This window comes from Geotrypetes seraphini, chromosome 5 (assembly GCF_902459505.1).
Source record: "Geotrypetes seraphini chromosome 5, aGeoSer1.1, whole genome shotgun sequence".
NCBI classification, from domain to species: Eukaryota; Metazoa; Chordata; class Amphibia; order Gymnophiona; family Dermophiidae; genus Geotrypetes; species Geotrypetes seraphini.
The window spans coordinates 251,178,511-251,199,842 of record NC_047088.1 but is presented as its reverse complement, the minus strand read 5'-3'; the positions used below and the strand labels follow the sequence as shown (position 1 = coordinate 251,199,842).

The 21,332-nt window shown below is 46.5% G+C and overlaps 1 protein-coding gene across 3 annotated transcripts in view; it reads right to left on the bottom strand.

Annotated features, from left to right (window-relative positions):
• LOC117361349 overlaps nucleotides 1–21,332 on the bottom strand; it is a 141,312-nt gene that overhangs the window by 36,048 nt on the left and 83,932 nt on the right. For 2 of the 3 annotated variants that reach the window (XM_033946546.1, XM_033946547.1), the window contains exons 4-5: nucleotides 16,645–16,819; nucleotides 5,918–6,116 (exon numbers count right to left, since the gene is read on the bottom strand). In XM_033946546.1, coding sequence (XP_033802437.1) covers nucleotides 5,918–6,116; nucleotides 16,645–16,819 — 374 coding nt within the window. The remainder of the gene's footprint in view (nucleotides 1–5,917; nucleotides 6,117–16,644; nucleotides 16,820–21,332) is intronic. The other variant, XM_033946548.1, reaches the window with a different exon arrangement.

Here is a 21,332-nt window from a genome sequence, read left to right as displayed (position 1 = left end):
CTGATCTCATTTTTTGACTTGGTCTTTATAGAAGAAGATGTAAGAGAGCTACCTGAACCAGAAATGGTTTTCAAGGGTGACGATATGGAGGAACTGAAAGAAATCTTGATGAATCTGGAAGATGTACTGAGTTAAACTGACAAGTTAAAGAGTGATAAATCTTGCAGCCAGCCTCCAATCTTTTACAGAGGGGCTGGAGACTTGGTGTCATTTGGATTTCTTGGGCTGCCCTCCCGGCCGTGAGGTGGATCCCTGGGATTTTCTAGTACTGGTGAATCTCTGCCATGGGCTCTGAAAGGATCTCTGGGAAGAGGATCCAGAGGAGAAAAGGAGTGAACAGCGTGAGCCTCAAAAGGACCCATAGGATTGCCCTTTCGCAGCCCGAGGTCTGCTGTCCGGAAGAGATCTTGGACGGCGGTCCTGAACACTAGCCATGAGATCATCCAACTCTTACCGAATAGCATAGTGCCCCTAAAAGGAAGCCTGCTGAGAGTGGCTTTGGACGTGGAGTCCCCAGCCCAATGTCTAATTCACAAAATATTGTGGGCAGACACAGAATAAGCAGAGACCTTGCCCACCACCTTGAGCAGGTCATACAGAACATCAGCCACATAGTACACTTCCACCAGCAACAGCTAGGATGGGGGCTCTGAAGACATTCCTTTGGGGTCACGCAATTTAAAATGGCATGCCCAAGCAACAAAGGAGGCTGCCATAGCAGCCTTAACTGCCAGAGTCAAGGCCTCAAACTGCCTTTTTAGAAAAATGTCCAGCCTGCGATCCTGCTGATCCTTGAACACTATTCCTCCCTCACAGGGCAGGGACATGCATTTTGTCACCTGAGCCACCAAAGAGTCCAATTTAAGCATAGCAAACATCTGCTGGAACTCTAGGTCCATAGGATATAACTTGGACATTGCTTTTGCCACCTTTAGGGAGCCCTCAGGATTCTCCCAGTACTCAGAGATCAGGACTTTCATATCCGGATGCCACAGAAAGGTATTAGGCTGAGAGCAGATCGCACTTAGCAGAGAATATTGAAGAGTAGACTGATGAGGATCAATTGAGCTCTTTCAGACACTTAATAAGGAGGTCCATAAGGGCAGCAGACTTGAACAATCTGCGAACAGAGGGGTCCTCACTCTAGTCCACAGCAACACTTACTCCCTGGTCCACTTCACTCAAAACCAAATCATTCTTAACTGAGGTTTTGCCCTGAGAAAAAGGCAAAGCGTGTAGATCATCCTCAGTAATCCCATATGACCGACAGAGTCCAGGCAATATGCATGTCTTCTCAGTGGAACAGATGCAGGAGCATGGGATGGCTGCATGGCCAGTCACACTCCAGGTGACCCAGAAGGCGCACTAGTGCCATCGACATAGGCAAGTTTACAAAGTCAGGAGTAAAGGGCACAGAGGACAAGAACCCCCTTCAAGAGGAGGGTTAAAGTGCTTTCTTTTCAATTTGGGACTATCAATGCTCTTGCTAGGTGCTGGCACAGCATTCCAGGCCTCTGAGAGGCTAAAATTGTCCCCCAACTGTCCCATCAGTCTCTTGGCAGCCTTAATGAGATGGTCAGAGGCTCAACCCGAGATCCCCGCCTCCCAACCAGAGCAAACTTGGCATGTAGTTATGATATTGGAGCCTGAGGACTCCATTCCTGGTGGTTATACATAAGACTCGAACAATATTTGCAGAAATTTAAGAGTAGCTTAAAGTGCCTTCTTTTTAAAGAAGCCTTTAACTGAAAAAACAAAGTTCATTCAAGAGGTAATACTTTATGATTTCTACCATCTCTAAAACAAGATTTCCAATAGCTCTCTCATTCGATCCCACTTCTGCCACTAATCCTCTTCCTCCTACCCTCCTAATGTACTTCCCTTTTATGTACTTTTTCTTCAAAAATTGTATTTCCTCCCCTCTTTCCTATTGTTTCCCGTGGTTTTTTAAAAGCAATTACCCTTGTAGGTCTAATATATTATGTATAAGTGATTTCTTTAAAATCTCATTTTTATCTTTTGTACAACGCTTTGTAATTTGGAAAAGCGTTTAATCAAATAATTTGAATAAACTTGAAACTTGAATAAACTTGTTAGAATAAAAAACAAGGCTTTTTGAAGAAATTTGGAACTTAGAATTCAAATCAGGAAAAATCCAAGATGGCCACTGGTAGGATTTCCTTCAGAAAAAACGGTTGTAACTCCACCAAAGGACAATCAAAACTTGCGATTTTTAGGATTTTTTGGGGTGGGGGAACAAGGCTACATAACCACAAAAATCATAAATTCAGACACCACCCCCATCCTGGTTTAACAAAAAAATTGGTCGATATGACACCACCTGAGCCAGGTCCTCCCAGGTTTAGGCAGTAATACAATATGGGCTGTTATATTTCCTCAAACCCCAATCTGCCGTTAAGCCATTGAAGGCTGCACATAGCGGATCCGGGATTAGATCCTATAGGATTTTGTAATACTCTGGGACATAGCCATCTAGACCAGGTGCTTTTGTTACTTTTAATCTTTTTATCCCTGAGAGTACCTTCGCTCAGGATGCTGTTCGGTATCATGAGTTCCCAACACTGATGAAGGACAATTTCTTCAGGCAGGAGTTGGAGGGTGCCTGATCCCAATCCCAGCAGTGTCCACGAGGAGCTATCAAGACTCAAGGTGAACAAAGCTATGGGACCGGACAAACTACACCCCAGGGTGCTCAGGGAGTTGAGTGACGTCCTGGCGGAACCGTTATCCGCGCTCTTCAATCTTTCCCTAAGTACAGGAAGAGTCCCGTTGGATTGGAAAATGGCTAACGTCATTCCACTCCACAAAAAGGGATGCAGGACGGAGGCTGAGAATTATAGACCGGTGAGTCTCACATCGATAGTGAATAAACTTATGGAAATACTAATCAAACGCCAATTGGATACAATCCTGAACGAGGAGAATCTACGAGATCCCCATCAACATGGTTTTACGAAGGGAAGGTCCTGCCAATCAAATCTGATCAGCTTCTTTGACTGGGTAACAAGAAAGCTGGATTTAGGGGAGTCCCTGGACGTCGTGTACTTGGACTTCAGCAAAGCGTTTTATAGCGTCCCACACCGCAGGTTATTGAGCAAGATGGGTTCGATGGGACTGGGTGAAACATTAACCGCATGGATTAGGGACTGGCTTAGAGGTAGACTTCAGAGGGTAGTGGTAAACGGTACCCTCTCCGATACGACGGAGGTGATCAGCGGAGTGCCGCAGGGCTCGGTCTTGGGCCCGATCCTATTTAACATCTTCGTAAGAGACTTGGCTGAGGGGCTTCGAGGTAAAATTACATTATTCGCCGATGACGCCAAACTATGCAACATGGTAGGCAACCAAACAACAGATGAAAGCACAGTACCCGACAAAAGCTCAATGCCCGACAGTATGACGCAGGACCTGCTTCTGCTGGAGCATTGGTCAAAGACTTGGCAACTAAGTTTCAATGCCAAAAAATGCAAGATCATGCATCTTGGCGGCAAAAATCCATGCAGGACTTGCACCCTAAATGGTGAGATCCTAGCAAGGACTGTAGCAGAACGTGACTTGGGGGTGAAGACTGCCAATCAAGTGGAGAAAGCTTCATCCAGAGCTAGACAAATCATGGGCTGTATCCATAGAAGTTTTGTCAGCCGTAAACCCGAGGTCATAATGCCGTTGTACAGATCCATGGTGAGACCCCATCTGGAATACTTTGTACAATTCTGGAGGCCGCATTATCAAAAAGATGTGCAGAGAGTTGAGTCGGTTCAGCGAATGGCCACCAGGATGGTCTCAGGACTCAAGGATCTCCCATATGAGGAACGACTGGTTAAGTTGCAGCTGTACTCACTCGAGGAACGCAGAGAGAGGAGAGACATGATCGAGACGTTCAAATATGTCACAGGCCGTATCAAGGTGGAAGAGGATCTCTTTTTCCTTAAAGGACCCACGGCAACAAGAGGGCATCCGTTGAAAATCAGGGGTGGGAAATTTCATGGCGACACCAGAAAATATTTCTTCACCGAAAGGGTGGTTGATTGCTGGAATAATCTTCCACAACAGATAATTGAGGCAAGCAGCGTGCCAGATTTTAAGAAAAGATAGGATTGGCATGTGGGATCTCTTCATGGAGATAGTTAGGAGGTGGGCCATCAGTGTGGGCAGACTAGATGGGCCGTGGCCCTTTTCTGCCGTCATGTTCTATGTTTCTATGTTTCTATCAGTATTGAATGTTGAGTGTTACAGCTGATATATCCCCAGTGTTGGATTCAGCTCCTGGAAGAAAACAATTTCTCTGATGCCACTGAACTGGTCTTAAAAATGCCAAAAATTTATTTGTTTTGCTTCTCTTGACCTTAAAGACCTCCCTTTGACATCTGTAAACATTATCGATTAATCCAAGCACACTGAAAGCACTTTTTAAAGCCACTGGGACTTATTTCTGGGAGATATTGCTGAAAAACATAGACATAGAAAAATCAAATGACCAATTTTAAAAACATATCTAACCAAGTTATCCAATGCCCCCACCAGAGGCCTGAAGCAGATCTAAGTGACAAAAGAAATAAAACTTGATACCAGCCAAAGAACCTACCCAGTGGAGTAGTAAGGGGGGGTGGTCCACCCCAGGCGCCGTCTTAGTAGGGGCGTAGCACCCGTCCTCCTCTCTGTTCCTTCCCCACTCCCCCACTGCTTCCCTTCCTCTGTATGTCTGTAACGTTTGTAGTGCGAGCAGCAACCCCCAACCTGCTGTCACGTCTGTGTCGGCTCTTCTTCTGACATCACTTCCTGGTTGGGGGTTGCTGCTCGTGCCATGAATGTTACAGAGGTACGGGGGGAAGGGAAGCAGTGTGTGCGACAGTGGAGGGGCAGAGAAAGAGTGTGTAGGGGGGTAGAGAAGAAGATGGGGGAGGGGTGCCTCTCACTCTTGCTATGCCACTGAACCTATCCATGGTGCTACCAGAGTGCTAGGAACTGCATGACAGTGACAGGACTTGCTAAAAGAAATCAACAAAAGCTGAAAAAACACATAACCTCCCCAAAAAAACATATAAATAGAACTTTTGATGGGGAGCTTTGGTGATGTGTCTAATTAGCACCATGAAAAGGTGATCCTATGCAATAGAGGCAGGCAAAAAGTAACATGCATGCACAGTGAGCTTTCTCAAAAGCTTCTTCATAAATCCAGCTGGAGATGTGTTCCTGTGTCAGGCTTTGGCGATGATGCACCATGTTGTGAGGATATGCTCCCCTACTTTTCCTCAGAGAAATAAAATAATATAAAATTTAAGGTTTCTATCATATACCCCATTTTTTCTTTCTTTTAGAAAGTGTATATGAGTTCCTAAACTTCACACTGAATTATTATATTAATAGTACTGCTGAAATTATGTTTGTTGGTTTGTAACCTACCTAGGTTTTAGGAGGGAAAGAAATTTTTTGAACTAAATAACTATATAAAACATGCATATCTGTGAATTACATTAGATTTACACTTACAAATTAAGGGCTCCTTTTTACTAAACCGCGGTAGAGCTTTTAACCATGGGCTGGCGAGATGCTCATTCAATTCTTATGAACACTGGAGCATTTACCCCACTGGCCTATAGTAAAAAGCTCTACTACGGTTTAGTAAAAGCCAGAATAAGGTTCCCAGATTGAAGCTGAAATGATCTGTGGATTGCTAGGTTATTTTTGTTTCTTTAACTGTCCAGCACTATGTTGGACTCTAGCTATATATTTTGATTGTGATAAAAAAAAGTCACAACTGGGCGTAGACAACAAATGTGTATTCTTCAAAGCTCAGGATTAAATTGAATCATTCCATATTTATTGATAATAAAATATTTAGGGATAAACTCAAGTAAGAACTCCAAAAGGGAAACAAAGTTTCTTGATGTCCTACCAGTGTCCCTCTCTTGCTGCCGTCTTTGCGTATGCAAACGTGCTGCTATTTTCATTTCCAATTGTTTTCTCTTCACAGCATCCGTTGGCATTGGGTCACTGAAATGCGGTCTTAAACGGCACTCTCTCTGAGCTTTTACAGAGTCCGTGGTTTCATGGGCCATTTCAGAGCTGGATCTACGGCAGGTAGAACTAGTGTACTAAAATTAAACAGAAATTACAAACTTCTAATCACATTAAGAAAGAAAACCAAATCATTCACATCTCATTTTCCAAAACCTAAATGGGTCAAAGTGAAACAGATTTCAAACCCTTGGTCCATAGATTGGTGTCCTGTATTTTTGTAGCAGCTCGATTGGTATTGGCTCGAGCTTGGAGGTCTCTCTCATCTCTGTTATTCATAAGTTGGATTATATTTTTTTGATGACTAAACTGATAGCATTGAAGTCTAGCCGCGTAGGGCCTTTTTATAAAATTTGACATCCCTATATTACTCGGAAGTCTAGTGTTTAGGATTTTTTGTTTTAGTTTTTTTTTTTTTTTAATCTTCTTTGTTGTTGTTGTTGTTTTGGACCCCTGAGAGTTCTTGGGTTGGGGGGGGGGGTGCTGGATTGGGGTTTTCTGCTGTTCTTGTGTAAGTGTATTTCAACTGTTTTGAACTCAAGATGTTTGTATTGATTTCATTTCTGCAATTTTTCTTGTAATAGTTGTGTACTTTGTGTTATAATTCAATAAAGAAACTTGGGGTGAAAAAAAGAAGTGAAACAGATTTCTTAATAGAAATGTAATGATTAGAGCAAATGCTATTTAAATTCCCCTCTAAGTTCACAACTAAACTAAATGAGACTTCAGATTAATCACATTGGGTCTCAAACCTTTTCAGAAACTATTATTTGTGTGCTTTTCAAAGAAATTTTTTTAGTTCCTGTGAGGGCTTAGGATTCTTGGAGTTATGTCATTAGGGTACATAAGGTACACAGCAGACCTATAGCACTGCTAAGGACCTAGATACAAGTGTATGTACATAAATTTGTAATGGTTTTATAAACTCCTACTTCCATAGCATTGGCAACCATTTCACAGAAGTGGCCTATTAAACAGTTACCGTATTTTCACATAGATAACGCGCACCCGTGTAAAACGCGCACACGGGTATAGCGCGCAAAAAACACACATTTATGTACAGAGATTTTTATATACCGCGCACACCCGTATACCGCGCATGCTGCCCGACTCTCCCGTCGCCGCCTGACTCTCCTTTCGCCCGCCCCGACTCTCCTCTGGCCACCCCGACTCTCCTTTCGCCCGCCCGACTCTCCTCTCCCCCTTCACCCCCCCAGGACCGCTCGCACCCCCACCCGGAAGGACCGCTCGCACGCACTCCCACCCGCACCCCCACCCTGAAGGACCGCTCGCACCCCCACAGCCTCCTGACCCCCCCCATCATGTAGAAGCTCCTACCGGTGTCCTGCTGCTTCCTCTTAGCGGTCCCGACTCCCCGACACGATCGGGGCAAGAGGGAGCTCAAGCCCTCTTGCCCCAGCCAACCGCGGCACCCCCGACACGATCGGGGCAAGAGGGAGCTCAAGCCCTCTTGCCCCAGCCAACCGCGGCACCCCCGACACGATCGGGGCAAGAGGGAGCTCAAGCCCTCTTGCCCCAGCCAACCGCGGGCACCCCCGACACGATCGGGGCAAGAGGGAGCCCAAGCCCTCTTGCCCCCCCCGACTCCCCAACTCCCCGACAATATCGGGCCAGGAGGGAGCCCAAGTCCTCCTGGCTCTTGCGAACCCCCCCCCCCCCCGCTAGTTGTTCGGGCCAGAAGGGAGCCCAAACCCTCCTGGCCACGGCGACCCCCTAACCCCACCCCGCACTACATTACGGGCAGGAGGGATCCCAGGCCCTCCTGCCCTCGACGCAAACCCCCCTCCCCCCCCCCAACGACCGCCCCCCCCAGAACCTCCGACCGCCCCCCCAGCCGACCCGCGACCCCCCTGGCCGACCCCCACGACCCCCCCACCCCCCTTCCCCGTACCTTTGGTAGTTGGCCGGACAGACGGGAGCCAAACCCGCCTGTCCGGCAGGCAGCCAACGAAGGAATGAGGCCGGATTGGCCCATCCGTCCTAAAGCTCCGCCTACTGGTGGGGCCTAAGGCGCGTGGGCCAATCAGAATAGGCCCTGGAGCCTTAGGTCCCACCTGGGGGCGCGGCCTGAGGCACATGGTCGGGTTGGGCCCATGTGCCTCAGGCCGCGCCCCCAGGTGGGACCTAAGGCTCCAGGGCCTATTCTGATTGGCCCACGCGCCTTAGGCCCCACCAGTAGGCGGAGCTTTAGGACGGATGGGCCAATCCGGCCTCATTCCTTCGTTGGCTGCCTGCCGGACAGGCGGGTTTGGCTCCCGTCTGTCCGGCCAACTACCAAAGGTACGGGGAAGGGGGGTGGGGGGGTCGTGGGGGTCGGCCAGGGGGGTCGCGGGTCGGCTGGGGGGGCGGTCGGAGGTTCTGGGGGGGGCGGTCGTTGGGGGGGGGGTTTTGCGTCGAGGGCAGGAGGGCCTGGGATCCCTCCTGCCCGTAATGTAGTGCGGGGTGGGGTTAGGGGGTCGCCGTGGCCAGGAGGGTTTGGGCTCCCTTCTGGCCCGATATTGTCGGGAAGTCGGCGGTCCTTCGGGGTGGGGGTGCGAGTGGTCCTGCCGGGGGGGGGGATGTATCGGACGTCGGGGAGTCGGCCGGGCAAGAGGGCTTGGGCTCCCTCTTGCTCCGATCGTGGATGCGGGTGCGGGTGGGAGCGCGTGCGAGCGGTCGTTCGGGGTGGGGGTGCGAGCGGTCCTGCTGGGGGGGTGAATCGGGCGTCGGGCGGGGTGGGAACTATGTTTAAAAACTTTTGTATACCGCGCTCACGCATATAACGCGCGAGGGGTATGCGCGGTAGGTAAAAACGCGTATAACGCGCGCGTTATATGCGTGAAAATACGGTACTTATCGTAACAGGTGTTATCTAGGGACAGCAGGCAGATATTCTCAACGTATGGGTGATGTCATCCACAGAGCCCCGATGCAGACAGCTTCACAAGCAGACTTACTTGAAGAACTTTTAGAAAGTTCGCAACTGCCGCACCATGCATGCTTGAGTGCCTTCCTGCCCGAGGTAGGGCGCGCATCTCCTCAGAGTCTCCTCAGTTCAGATAACTAGCTAAGAAGCTAACCAGGGGAGGTGGGTAGGTTGTGAGAATATCTGCCTGCTGTCCCAGGATAACACCTGTTACGGTAAGTAACTGTGCTTTATCCCAGGACAAGCAGGCAGCATATTCTCAACATATGGGTCACCTCCAAGCTAACCAGAATGGGATGGTGGGAGTGTTGGCAATTCAGGAGAATAAATCTTGTAATACTGCCTGGCCAAAATGGCCATCCTGTCTGGAAAAAGAATCCAGACAATGAGAGGTAAAGGTATGAATCGAGGACCAAGTGGCAGCTTTGCAGATTTCCTCAATAGGAGTAGATCTAAGGAAAGCTACGGGTGCCACATGGCTCTAACTTTATGGGCTGTGACTCGACCCTCTAGATCAGTGTTTTTCAACCTTTTTACACCTATGGACCGGCAGAAATAAAATAATTATTCTGTGGACCGGCGGTTGAAGAACACTGGGCTAAGTCATGGGCCAGACCCCGCCCATCTCTACCCAATATCCACCCCAGACCCCGCCCCCATAATAGTACTAATTGCACCTTGCACGTCTCTTGCCTCATCTGGAAGCCTTCCCTCTGATGTTGCAACGTCAGAGAGAAGGCTTCCGGTTCAGGTGCAGGATGCCCGTAGCAGCCACTGCCCGTGGCTTTGTGCACTGAATCAGTTAGGAAGAGGGATTTGGCTCGAAGATAACACCGCATCGATCGCACCATGGACCAGCGGTTGAAGAACACTGTTTTGGGCCTGATGCACGTGCTGGCCCTGTGGACAGGCAGGAAATTTCTGTGGACCGGCACTAGTCCATGGACCGGTGGTTGAAGAACACTGCTCTAGATGCAGTCCAGCCAGAGCATAGAAGAAAGAGATGCAAGAAGCCAACCAGTTGGAGATGAATGGAAACTGAATGTCCCAACTTTTTTGGATCAAAGGAGACAAAAAGTTGAGGAGAAGATCGCTATGGCCTGGTCCTTTGCAAGCAGAAAGCCAAAGCACACTTACAGTCCAGAGTATGAAGAGCTGTTACTCTAGGATGAGAATGAGGCTTTGGAAAAAACACTGGAAGAACAATGGATTGATTGAGATGAAATTCTGAAACCACTTTAGGTAAGAATTCAGGATGAGTACGGAGAACCACCTTGTCATGATGGAATACTGTGAAAGGTGGGTCCGCTACTAAAGTTTGTAGCTCACTGACTCTGTGAGCATACGTGAGAGCAATGAGAAAAACCACTTTCCAAGTGAGATATTTCAGATGAGCCAAAGACATTGGTTCAAATGGAGGCTTCATCAACTGAGCAAGAACAACATTGAGATCCCAAACCACTGGAGGTGGCTTGACATTGAAAAGTCCTTTCATGAATCTGGAAACCACGGGATGAGCAGAAAGGGGTTTCCCTTCTATAGGCTGATGGAAAGGAGCAATTGCACTGAGATGGACTCGAATGAATGTTGATTTGAGGCCTGAGTGAGATAAATGCAACAGGTAATCCAAAACTGAAGACAAGGAGGTAGATTGAGGCTCCTTGTGATGACTGATGTACAAAGCAGAAAACCTAGTCCATTTCTGGTTGTAATATTGGCTAGTGGTCAGCTTCCTGGAAGCCTCTAAAATGTCCTTAACAGATTGAGAGAACTGGAGAGTGGCAGTTACATTGAGAGGTACCAAGCTGTCAGGTGTAGAGACTGCAGGTTGGGATAAAGCAGAGATCCCTGACTCTGTGTAAGCAGAGACAGAAAAACTGGTAGAAGTAGAGGCTCCCTGCTGCTGAGTTGAAGTAGAAGGGCGAACCACAGTCTGGGCCACCGAGGAGCTATTAGAATCACGGTGGCATGTTCATGTTTGAGTTTGACGAGTGTCTTTTTTTTTTTTTTTTAACTTTATTCAGTTTTTAATGCCAACAAAAAGTGCAATACAAAAATAATAATAATCAAATAAGCACTTATAAACAATCAGAATCTATACAAAAGATAAAAATTCCCTCCCCATCCATCATTATCAGGAATAATACCAAAACAAAATATATATCCCCCTCCCGCTACCACACCCCCTGGATGTGTGGGCGCAATACAATAGAAAAATAAAGATAAAGGGCAACTATAACAAATCTACAAAAGACATCAATGGACCCCAAACCAATTTGAATATCTTAGTGTCTAGAGAATGAGAGGAAATGCATACAAAAACTGACTCGTCCATTCCAGAAGAAAAGCATCTGCCTCGAGGCAGTGCGTCAATATATCCTGGAGCAGAACTGAGGCAGTTTGTTGTTGTGGGGAGACGCAAAGAAATCTATTTGAGGAGTCCTCCACTGAGAAAAAATGTGATGGAGGGGATGAATTGAGTGTCCATTCGTGAAGTTGCAGAAGATGACTCAATTTGTCCGCCAGACAGTTTTTCTCTCCCTGAATGTAGACCGCTTTCAGAAAGGTGTTGTGAAGAATTGCCCAATTCCAAACCTTCTGAGCTTCCTGGCATAGAGGAAGAGATCCGGTCCCTCCCTGTTTGTTGACATAGTACATAGCAACTTGATTGTCTGTACGAATGAGGACTACTTGATCATGAAGAAGATGCTGAAAAGCTTTTAGAGTGCTGAAGATCGCTCTGAGTTCCAACAAATTTATGTGACACCGGTCTGTGCCGGACTAATGGCCTTGAGTATGGAGACCATCGAGATGAGCCCCCCAAGCGTAGGTTGAGGAATCTGTCATGAGGACCTTCCGATGAGGGCACGTTTGAAACAGTAAACCTCTGGATAGATTGAAAGAGAGCATCCACCAGTGGAAAGCCTGTCTCAGCAAAGGAGTCACTGTAATGTGTTGAGAGAGCGGATCAAAAGCCTGCGCCAGGGTCCACTAAGGAATTCTGAGGTGAAGTCTGGCAAAAGGAGTCACATGAACTATAGAGGCCATGTGACCTAGCAGAACTATCATGTGCCTCGCTGAGAGTGAAGTGAGGGATAATACTTTTGACAAAGTTGAATGAGAGCATCCTACGTTTTTGAGGAAGGAATGCTCTGAATTGCACAGTGTCCAGTACAGCTCTGAACTGTAGATTCTGAGAGGGCTGTAGCTGAGATTTTGGAAAGTTGACTTCGAACCCTAAACTTTGGAGAAACCAAATAGTCTGTCAGGTCGCTACAATAACCCCCTGAGATGATGAATCTTGATGAGCCAGTCGTCCAGGTATGGAAAAACCTGAAGACCATGTCTGTGCAGAGCTGCTGCTACTACCACTAGACACTTGGTGAAAACTCTGGGAGATGATGCCAGGCCGAAGGGTAGCACGCTGTATTGAAAATGATGATTTCCCACCTGAAATGTGAGAAACTTGCGAGAGGCTGGGTAAATGGGAATGTGAGTGTAAGCCTTTTTGAGATCCAGAGAGCATAACCAATCGTTGAGATCTAGAAGGGGATACAAGGATGCTAGAGACAGCATCCAAATTTATTCTCTGACAAGAAATTTGTTGAGAGCTCTGAGATCCAGAATAGGTCGCAGATCTTCCGTCTTCTTCGGGACAAGGAAGTAACCGAAGTAAAACCCCATGCTCTGCTGTTCCAGAGGAACTTTCTCAATGGCATGGAGACGAAGCAGAGCTTGAGCTTCCTGAAGAAGAAGGGTGGTCTGGGACGGATTGGAAGGATACTCTTTTGGGTGAAGATCTGATGGAACCTGAATGAAGTGAAGAGAGTAACCTTCCCTGATGATTGTGAGGACCCAGAGGTCAGATGTAATGATCTCCCATTGTTGGTAAAAATGATGTAGACGACCACCAATGGGGAGAGGAGAGGACAGAGGCAGAACGACTGAGGTTATGCTCTGTGTTAGATGGTCAAAAAGGCTGAGAGGCCTTGGGTGCAGTAGGAGTCTGAGGTTTTTGCTGCCACTGCTGTTGCTGCTGCTGTTTCTTAGGAGGCGGCCTTGAATAAAATGCTGACTTTTGAGGATAATGCCTCTGGTAAGATGGAGTAGGCCTATAACCCTTAGCAGTGGAAGGCTTTGGCTTTGGCCTGAATATGGAGGCAAACGACTTCTTTAAAGTTCTATACGGACTATCCCCTAAATACATAACTGAGATTTTCTCCTTCACAGTCAACAGACACAAGAGAAGCTCACACTCAAACTTCGTTCCCCCCCCCCCAGTTAGAGGATGTAAACTGAAAAAACACAATGAACACTTTCTCTCACATCAGGCAGCATTATGGGGTAAAGATCTAGAACAATTGCTTTCGCTCACTACTTATGAGGAATTCAGGAAGCGCCTAAAAACATATTTGTTCATGAAATATCTAGACAGCTTACCCGTACATCTCTTTCTCCTCAATACGGTTCTCTTGACCTATTAACCACTTTCTTTCACCTCTTAAGTTCAATCAACTTGTAAAGTCTTTTAATCTTTTGTAAACCGCATAGAACTTCACGGTACTGCGGTATATAAACTGTTATTATTATTATTATAAGCGTTTTGTAGCTGCCTCAATAGAGTCATAGAACAACTCTTTGTCCTGGTATGGGATGTTGACCAGTCGATCTTGTAGATTCAGCTCCATGTCCACAGTACTGAGCCAGGCAAGATGGCGCATCACCATCGAGAATGCAGTGGCTCTAGAGGACATTTCAAACGCATCATATGCAGCTTGAACCATATGCATGCGAAGTTGAGCCAGAGTGTGATGCATATGCTGAAACTCTGGAAGTCGATGTTGAGGGAGATACTTGAAAAAATTAGGCATGGCGTTGACCAAATGCTTCAGATAAGAAGTAAAGACAAAGTTACAGTTCAAAATGCGGTTTGTCATCATCGAATTTTGATACAACCGATGATCAAACTTGTCCATAGTTCTTCCCTCTTGACCAGGAGGGACTGTGGCATAAACTTTTGCAGGACTAGATCTTTTCAAAGAGGATTCAATGAGAAGAGATTGAATGTGAGAGTTGAGACTTCTCAAATCCTTTACAAGGCACCATCCTATATCGAGATTTCAACTTTGCTGGCACAGCAGGAACGGAATATGGTGTATCAAGATTTCTTTTGAAGGTATGAAAAAGAATGCCATTCATGGGTAATTTGAAAGACTCCCTAGGAGGATGAAACATACCCAGTTCTTCCAAATTCTCCTTAGAGTATTTTGAGTCAGATTCCAAAGTAATGTTAAGATCTTTACTCATTTGGGATAGAAATTTGGTAAAAGACCCCGGATATGAAGAGGTATGACCTCGTTGAGGAGAAGGTGAATGAGAATCGCTCGAGGTACCTTTCACAGCAGAGAACGAAGGTGAAGCCTCTCTGGAGTATTGATACCTGAGATCTGAATCCATAGGCAAAGTTGCAGATGAATGCCCACTTCTATAAGAAAACCTTGCAGGAGAAGAACTTGACTGACGAGAATGGTGAGGCTCCACAACAGATCTCCTCAACAAAGGAGTTAGTGGTCTCGAAGAGTCTCGATGCTTCGATAAACGAGACCTGTCTCAAGACGAGGACCTGGACCAGTGTCCCCTCTAAGCGGGCGGGTGGTGTGAGCAAAATTTTTTCCCCGTGCGCTAAAAATATCGGGCGCCAGCGCCAACTCGCCCGATTCTCCTCTCGCCGCGGCCTGCCATCTCCGTACGCCGTGCGCTGTGACGTGACATTGTGCGCTGCGAGGCAATATTTTGTGCGCCAGCGCACGCCAGCGCAGCTTAGAGGGAACACTGACCTGGACCTCGATGAATGCTTTGATAAATATGGTGAAGAGCTATGCCTCGAATCACGGTCCCGTGATCGAGACAAATCCAGCCTCAAAGAGGAATGTTGAGGTGTCCTCGCCCTGTGCCTTGAAGAAGGCAATGTCTTATGTTGAGAGGTAGGGCTGGAAGTTAGAAATTGACGTCAAGACACTAGTAAGGACTCAGCTCCTTGTATAGAGGTATCTCGAGGCACTCGGAAGGACTCAACTCCTTGAACAGAGTGGCTAGGTTGAGCTTGAGGCACTCTCAAGGACTCAACTCCTTGTAATACTGCTGAGTGCTCAGGCTGGACTGCAGGAAGCAGGCTCAAGGCAGGAGTCAATTTGGCAAGCATGTTACCAAACTCCTGATGCAGTTTCCAACATATTTTGCAAAGCCGGCACTGAGACCACTGGATCTGGTACAATTGGTATGGCTATGGACTCCGAGGAAGACAACCTCAAGGAAGAGTGTTGCCTCGATTTTGAGACACATTTCCTGGATAGCCTCGGACCCACCGGTTCTAATGGTGGCATATCCGGAGGGGTTGGCTTAGCTATCTTACCTGATGGAGACACTAAGGATAACGGCGCTTCAGGAGAAGATTTAGCTGATTTTCCCAAAGACGAAGACTTCCCCATTAAGGAAGGTTGGAGCAAGGTCAAGGTTGAAAGTTTTGGCCCCATAGAAGACTTTACTGGAGTCAAGGTTGGGGCTGGAATCGGGGTCAAGGCCTTAGGTAAAGGTCAATCCATTCCCCCCAAATATTTTTTCAATTTGACCTCGATGACGTTTAAGGGCTCGATTTTGAAGTGTAGCACAATGGGTGCACAACTCCGGACGATGATCAGGTCCTAAACAGTGTACACACCACTTGTGTGGGTGATAGAGATCGCGCATTGACACTGGCTACATTTCTTGAACCCTGTGACCGGCTGGGACATGGAATAAAACATGGCCACGGTGAAATCGAAGCCCACAGGCTGAGGCGGCGGAGTAGGCCCCGCCGTGACATGATCGAAAAAACAAAAAAAACTTTTTTTCTTTTTTTAAATCAAACGTGCAAATAACACAGTGACCCTGTAAGAAAATACAGGAGCTGCGGTGAGAAAAGGCACGAATTTAGAACTAACTCTCGCACACAGCCTTGAAATGAGTGCTTCTTGGCTCCTCAGAAAACTTAGAACTGAGGAGACGTGCACCCTACCTTGGGTGGGAAGGCACTTGTGCATGCACGATGCGGCAGTCGCAAACTTTCTAAAAGTTCTTCAAGCAAGTCTGCTTGTGAAGCTGTCCGCATGTTGAGAATATGCTGCCTGCTTATCCTAGAATAAATGTTATTACAATAAAATATCAATATTCTTTCGTCTACATAAAAATAAGTCCTATACATCATAATCACCAGATTCATATTTTAGTAATTTGCTACAAGAAAGACAAATGGTACATTGGTGTTTTATATTTATTTTTCTTACAGTTTGACATGTCTGCATAGAGGTATTTGATATGTACTAGAACAGTCCAGGTAAACAGCGAGTGTATATTGTATCAATCCTAGGCTTCAAGCAAGATGAAAAGATATTCTAGAGAATTAATAAAGTATTCCTGTTATTGAAATATGTCAATCAAAAATTGCATCTGACATGAACCTTGTTAAGCAAACGCCACAAGCATTCCAAGTTACATCTCAGTTACATTTCTCAAACTTACATCAGGAAAGCCAGATTCTTTATTTTTACTTTAATATCAAAATTCAGCAAGTTCTTAATTGGGTCCAGCCTATTTATACAATAGCCTATAACAGAGAGTTCAGCTCTTCTTAGATTTCTTACACTTACTACATTTTGGACTTCTGTAGACAGCTCATTATTTGATTCCATCTTGCTGTTCCATGTTGCTATGGTGACTGCAGAAGATTGATTGCTGTCCTCTTGAGGAATAATATCAACTTTCTTAGGATCACATGATATCTTGGTTGATGATTCAGCAGCTGCTTCAGCACTGCAACTGTGAGAAAAGTAACATACATAGTAACATAGTAAATGGCAAGCAGTACAAGATAGAAACATAAGTAAGTCTTTCTGACCTAGAATGTGATTTTTTGGCCTAGCAGTTTCCTCCTGTTTCTTTGGGCTTCCAGGTCACTGAAAGTGGCCTCTACTGGACTGTAGTATTATGAATCTTTATTTGCAATTGCCTAGGGATTTTCCCTATTTTAAAAATTCTTCTGACCACCTAGCCCCCAGTCATTGCAGTGACAGTCCTATGCCACCTGCCACCTGCCACATCTAAGTCAGCAGCCCAACATATATACATTCTGTGCAATGATGGAGACTTCTCCACTTCTCACAGAGGCTGTAAACTCCCCTCTACAACATCCTAAGTCTGGACCAATCCTTGGAACAAAAGCTAAGAAACCAAATCAGGATAGTTCTCTCTCTGTCTGAATACAACTCGCAGTCTACCTTGACAAGTTCTCCTGTCTGCATCTCTCCCAGTTTGGTTTCAGGGCCCAACACAGCACAGAAAGCACAGTTACTTACTGTAACACTTGTTATCCAGGGACAGCAGGCAGCTATTCTCACATGTGCATGTGGGTGACGTTATCCACGGAGCACGGATGCAGACAGCCTCGCAAGCAGACTTGCTTGTAGAAACGTAGAAGTTTTCAGTCTGCCGCACCGCCCATGCGCAAGTGCCTTCTCGCCCAGCACAGGACGAGTCTCCTCAGTTCAGATTGCTAGCAGAGACGCCAACCAGGGGAGGTGGGTGGGTTGTGAGAATAGCTGCCTGCTCTCCCTGGATAACAACTCTTACAGTAACTGTGCTTTATCCCAGGACAAGCAGGCAGCCTATTCTCACATGTGGGTGACCTCCAAGCTAACCAGAATGGGATGGTGGGAGTGTTGGCATCTTAGGAGAATAAATTTTATAACACTCTCTGGCCAAAATGGCCATCCCGTTTGGAGAAAACATCCAGACAATAGTGAGAGTTGAAAGTATGAACCGAGGACCAGGTGGCAGCTTTGCAAATTTCAATAGGAGTGGATCTGAGGAAAGGTACTGAAGCCGCCATGGCTCTGACTTTGTGGGCTGTGACTCGACTCTGTAGATGCAGTCCAGCCTGGGCTTAGCAGAAAGATATACAAGCAGCCATCCAGTTGGAAATGGTACGCTTAGAAATTAGATGTCCCAACTTGATTGGATCGAAGGAGACAAAGAGTTGAGGAGCAGTTCTGTATGGTTTGGTGCATTGCAAGTAGAAGGCCAAAGCATGTTTACAGTCCAGAGTATGAAGAGCTGATTCTCCAGGATGAGAATGAGGTCTTGGAAAAAATACTGGAAGTACAATTGATTGGTTGAGATGAAATTCTGAAACCACTTTAGGTAAGAATTTAGGATGAGTACGGAGGACCACCTTGTCATGATGAAAAACTGTGAAAGGTGGATCAGCAACTAATGCTTGCAGCTCACTGACTCTTTGAGCAGATGTGAGGGCAATGAGAAACAAAACTTTCCAAGTTAGATACTTCAGATGAGCCATAGACATTGGTTCAAATGGAGGCTTCATCAATTGAGCAAGAACAACATTGAGATCCCAATCCACTGGAGGCGGTTTGAGAGGAGGTTTGACATTGAAAAGTCCTTTCATAAATTTGGAAATCACTGGATGAAGAGAGAGGGTTTTCCCTTCAATAGGCTGATGAAAAGCAGCAATTGCACTGAGATGGACTCGAATGGATGTAGACTTGAGGCCAGAAGTATACAAGTGCAAAAGATAATCCAAGACAGAAGCCAAGGAGGTATGTCAAGGCTCCATGTCATGAGAGATGCACCACGTAGAAAATCTAGTCCATTTTTGGTGGTAGCATTATCTAGTGGCAGGCTTTCTAAAAGCCTCTAAAATGTCTCGTACAGGTTGAGAAAACTGAAGAGGAGTTGTGTTGAGAGGTACCAAGCTGTCAGATGCAGAGACTGCAGATTGGGATGAAGTAGAGATCCTTGACTCTATGTAAGCAGAGACAGAAAAACTGGTAGAGGGTATGGCTCTCTTCTGCTGAGTTGAAGTAGAAGGGAGTACCAAGGTTATCTCGGCCACCGAGGGAGCTATCAGAATCATGGTAGCATGATCATTCTTCAACTTGACAAGAGTTTTGAGAATGAGAGGGAATGGAGGGAATGCATACAGGAAGAGATTTGTCCATTCCAGTAGAAAAGCATCTGCCTCGAGGCGATGAGGAGAATATATCCTGGAGCAGAACTGAGGTAGTTTGTGGTTGTGGGGAGATGCAAAGAGATCTATCTGGGGAGTTCCCCACTGAGAAAAAATGTGATGAAGAGGCGAGTAATTGAGTGTCCATTCGTGAAGTTGCAGAAGACGACTCAATTTGTCCGCCAAACAGTTTTTCGCCCCTTGGATGTAAACAGCTTTCAGGAAGGTGTTGTGGAGGATTGCCCAGTTCCAAACCTTCAGAGCTTCTTGACAAAGGGAGAGAGATCCCGTTCCTCCCTGCTTGTTGACATAGTACAAGGCGACTTGGTTGTCCGTTTGGATGAGGACTACCTGGTTGTGAAGATGTTGAAAAGCTTTGAGAGCATTGAAGATCGCGCTGAGTTCCAACAGACTGATATGACACTGACGATCCATGCTGGACCAGTGGCCTTGAGTACGGAGACTGTCGAGGTGAGCACCCCCAAGCGTAGGTCAAAGAATCTGTCGTGAGAACCTTCTGATGAGGTGGCATCTGAAACAGTAAACCTCTGGAGAGATTGGAAGAGAGCATCCACCAGTTGAGACTGTCTCAACAAAGGAGTGACCGTAATGTGTCGAGATAGTGGATCGCAAGCCTGCGTCCACTGAGATGCCAGGGTCCACTGAGGAATGCGGAGATGAAGTCTGGCAAAAGGAGTCACGTGTACTGTGGAGGCCATGTGACCTAGTGGTACCATCATGTGTCTTGCTGAGAGTGAAGAGTGGGAAGACATTTTGTGATAGAGCTGAATAAGAGCATCCAGATGTTGTTGAGGAAGGAATGCTGAATTGGATAGTGTCCAGAACAGCTCCGATGAATTGTAGATTCTGAGAGGGCTGAAGTTGGGATTTGGGAAAGTTGATTTTGAATCCCAAGCTTTGTAGGAACCATGTAGTCTGTTGGGTCGCTACAATAACCCCGAGATGTTGAATCTTTGATGAGCCAATCGTCGAGGTAGGGAAACGCCTGAAGACCATGGTTCCTTAGAGCTGCTGCTACCACTACGAGGCATTTGGTGAACACTCTGGGAGATGATGCCAGGCCAAAGGGTAGCACTCTGTACTGAAAATACAGATTCCCCACCTGAAATATGAGGTACTGACGGGAGGCCGGATGAATGGGGATGTGAGGGTAAGCCTCTTTGAGATCTAGATAACATAACCAATCGTTCTGATCTAGAAGGGGATAAAGGGATGCCAGGGACAGCATGCAAAATTTTTCTTTGACTAAAAAATTGTTGAGAGCCCTGAGATCCAGAATGGGCCACAGATCGTCAGTCTTCTTCGGAACTAGGAAGTAACGGGAGTAAAAACCCCTGCTCTGCTGTTCCAATGAAACTTCCTCGATGGCACGGAGATGAAGCAGAGCTTGAGCTTCCTGAAGAAGAAGGGCGGTCTGGGATGGATTGAAAGGATACTCTCTTGGAGGAAGCTCTGGTGGAATCTGAGAGAAATGAAGATAGTATCCTTCCCTGATTATCGACAACACCCAGAGGTCGGATGTAATGGTCTCCCATCGATGGTAAAGATGAAGGAGACGACCTCCTATGGGGTGAAGGGAGGAGAGGCAGAATGATGGAGGTTATGCTGTTTGAGACAGTCAAAAAGGCTAAGCAGCCTTAGATGCAACAGAAGGTTGAGGTTTTTGTTGCTTCTGCTGTTGTTGTTTCTTGGCAGGTGCTCGAGTATAAGGAGCCGCCCTTGGAGACTTAACGCCTCTGGAAAGTTGGAAGAGGTCGAGAAGGCTTTACAGGAGCTGGCTTAGGCTTTGGTCTGACAATGGAAGCAAAAGATTTTTCATGCTCAGACAACTTCTTGGTGGTGTCCTCTATGGACTCATCAAAGAGGTCATTGCCTGCACAAGGAATATTAGCCAGACGATCCTGGAGATTAGGGTCCATATCAATGGTGCGAAGCCAGGCCAGGCGGCACATCGCTACTGAGAAAGCAGTGACCCTGGAAGAAAGTTCAAAGGCATTGTAAGATGACTGGAGAAGATGTAGTCGGAGTTGCATCAAAGGTAGCACCCAGCTCCAGAAATTCCACATGCCTATGTTCATCCAAGTTCTTCATGAAACTTGGAAGATGGTCAATCAGAAATTTCAAATAAGTCATGAAGATGAAATTGTAATTTAGGACTCTAGAGGCCATCTTGGAATTCTGGTAAAGGCGACGGCCAAACTTGTCCATGGTCTTGCCCTCTCTTCCAGGAGGTACTGTGGCATTGACTCTGGAAGGATGGGTCCTCTTTAATGAAGATTCCACAAG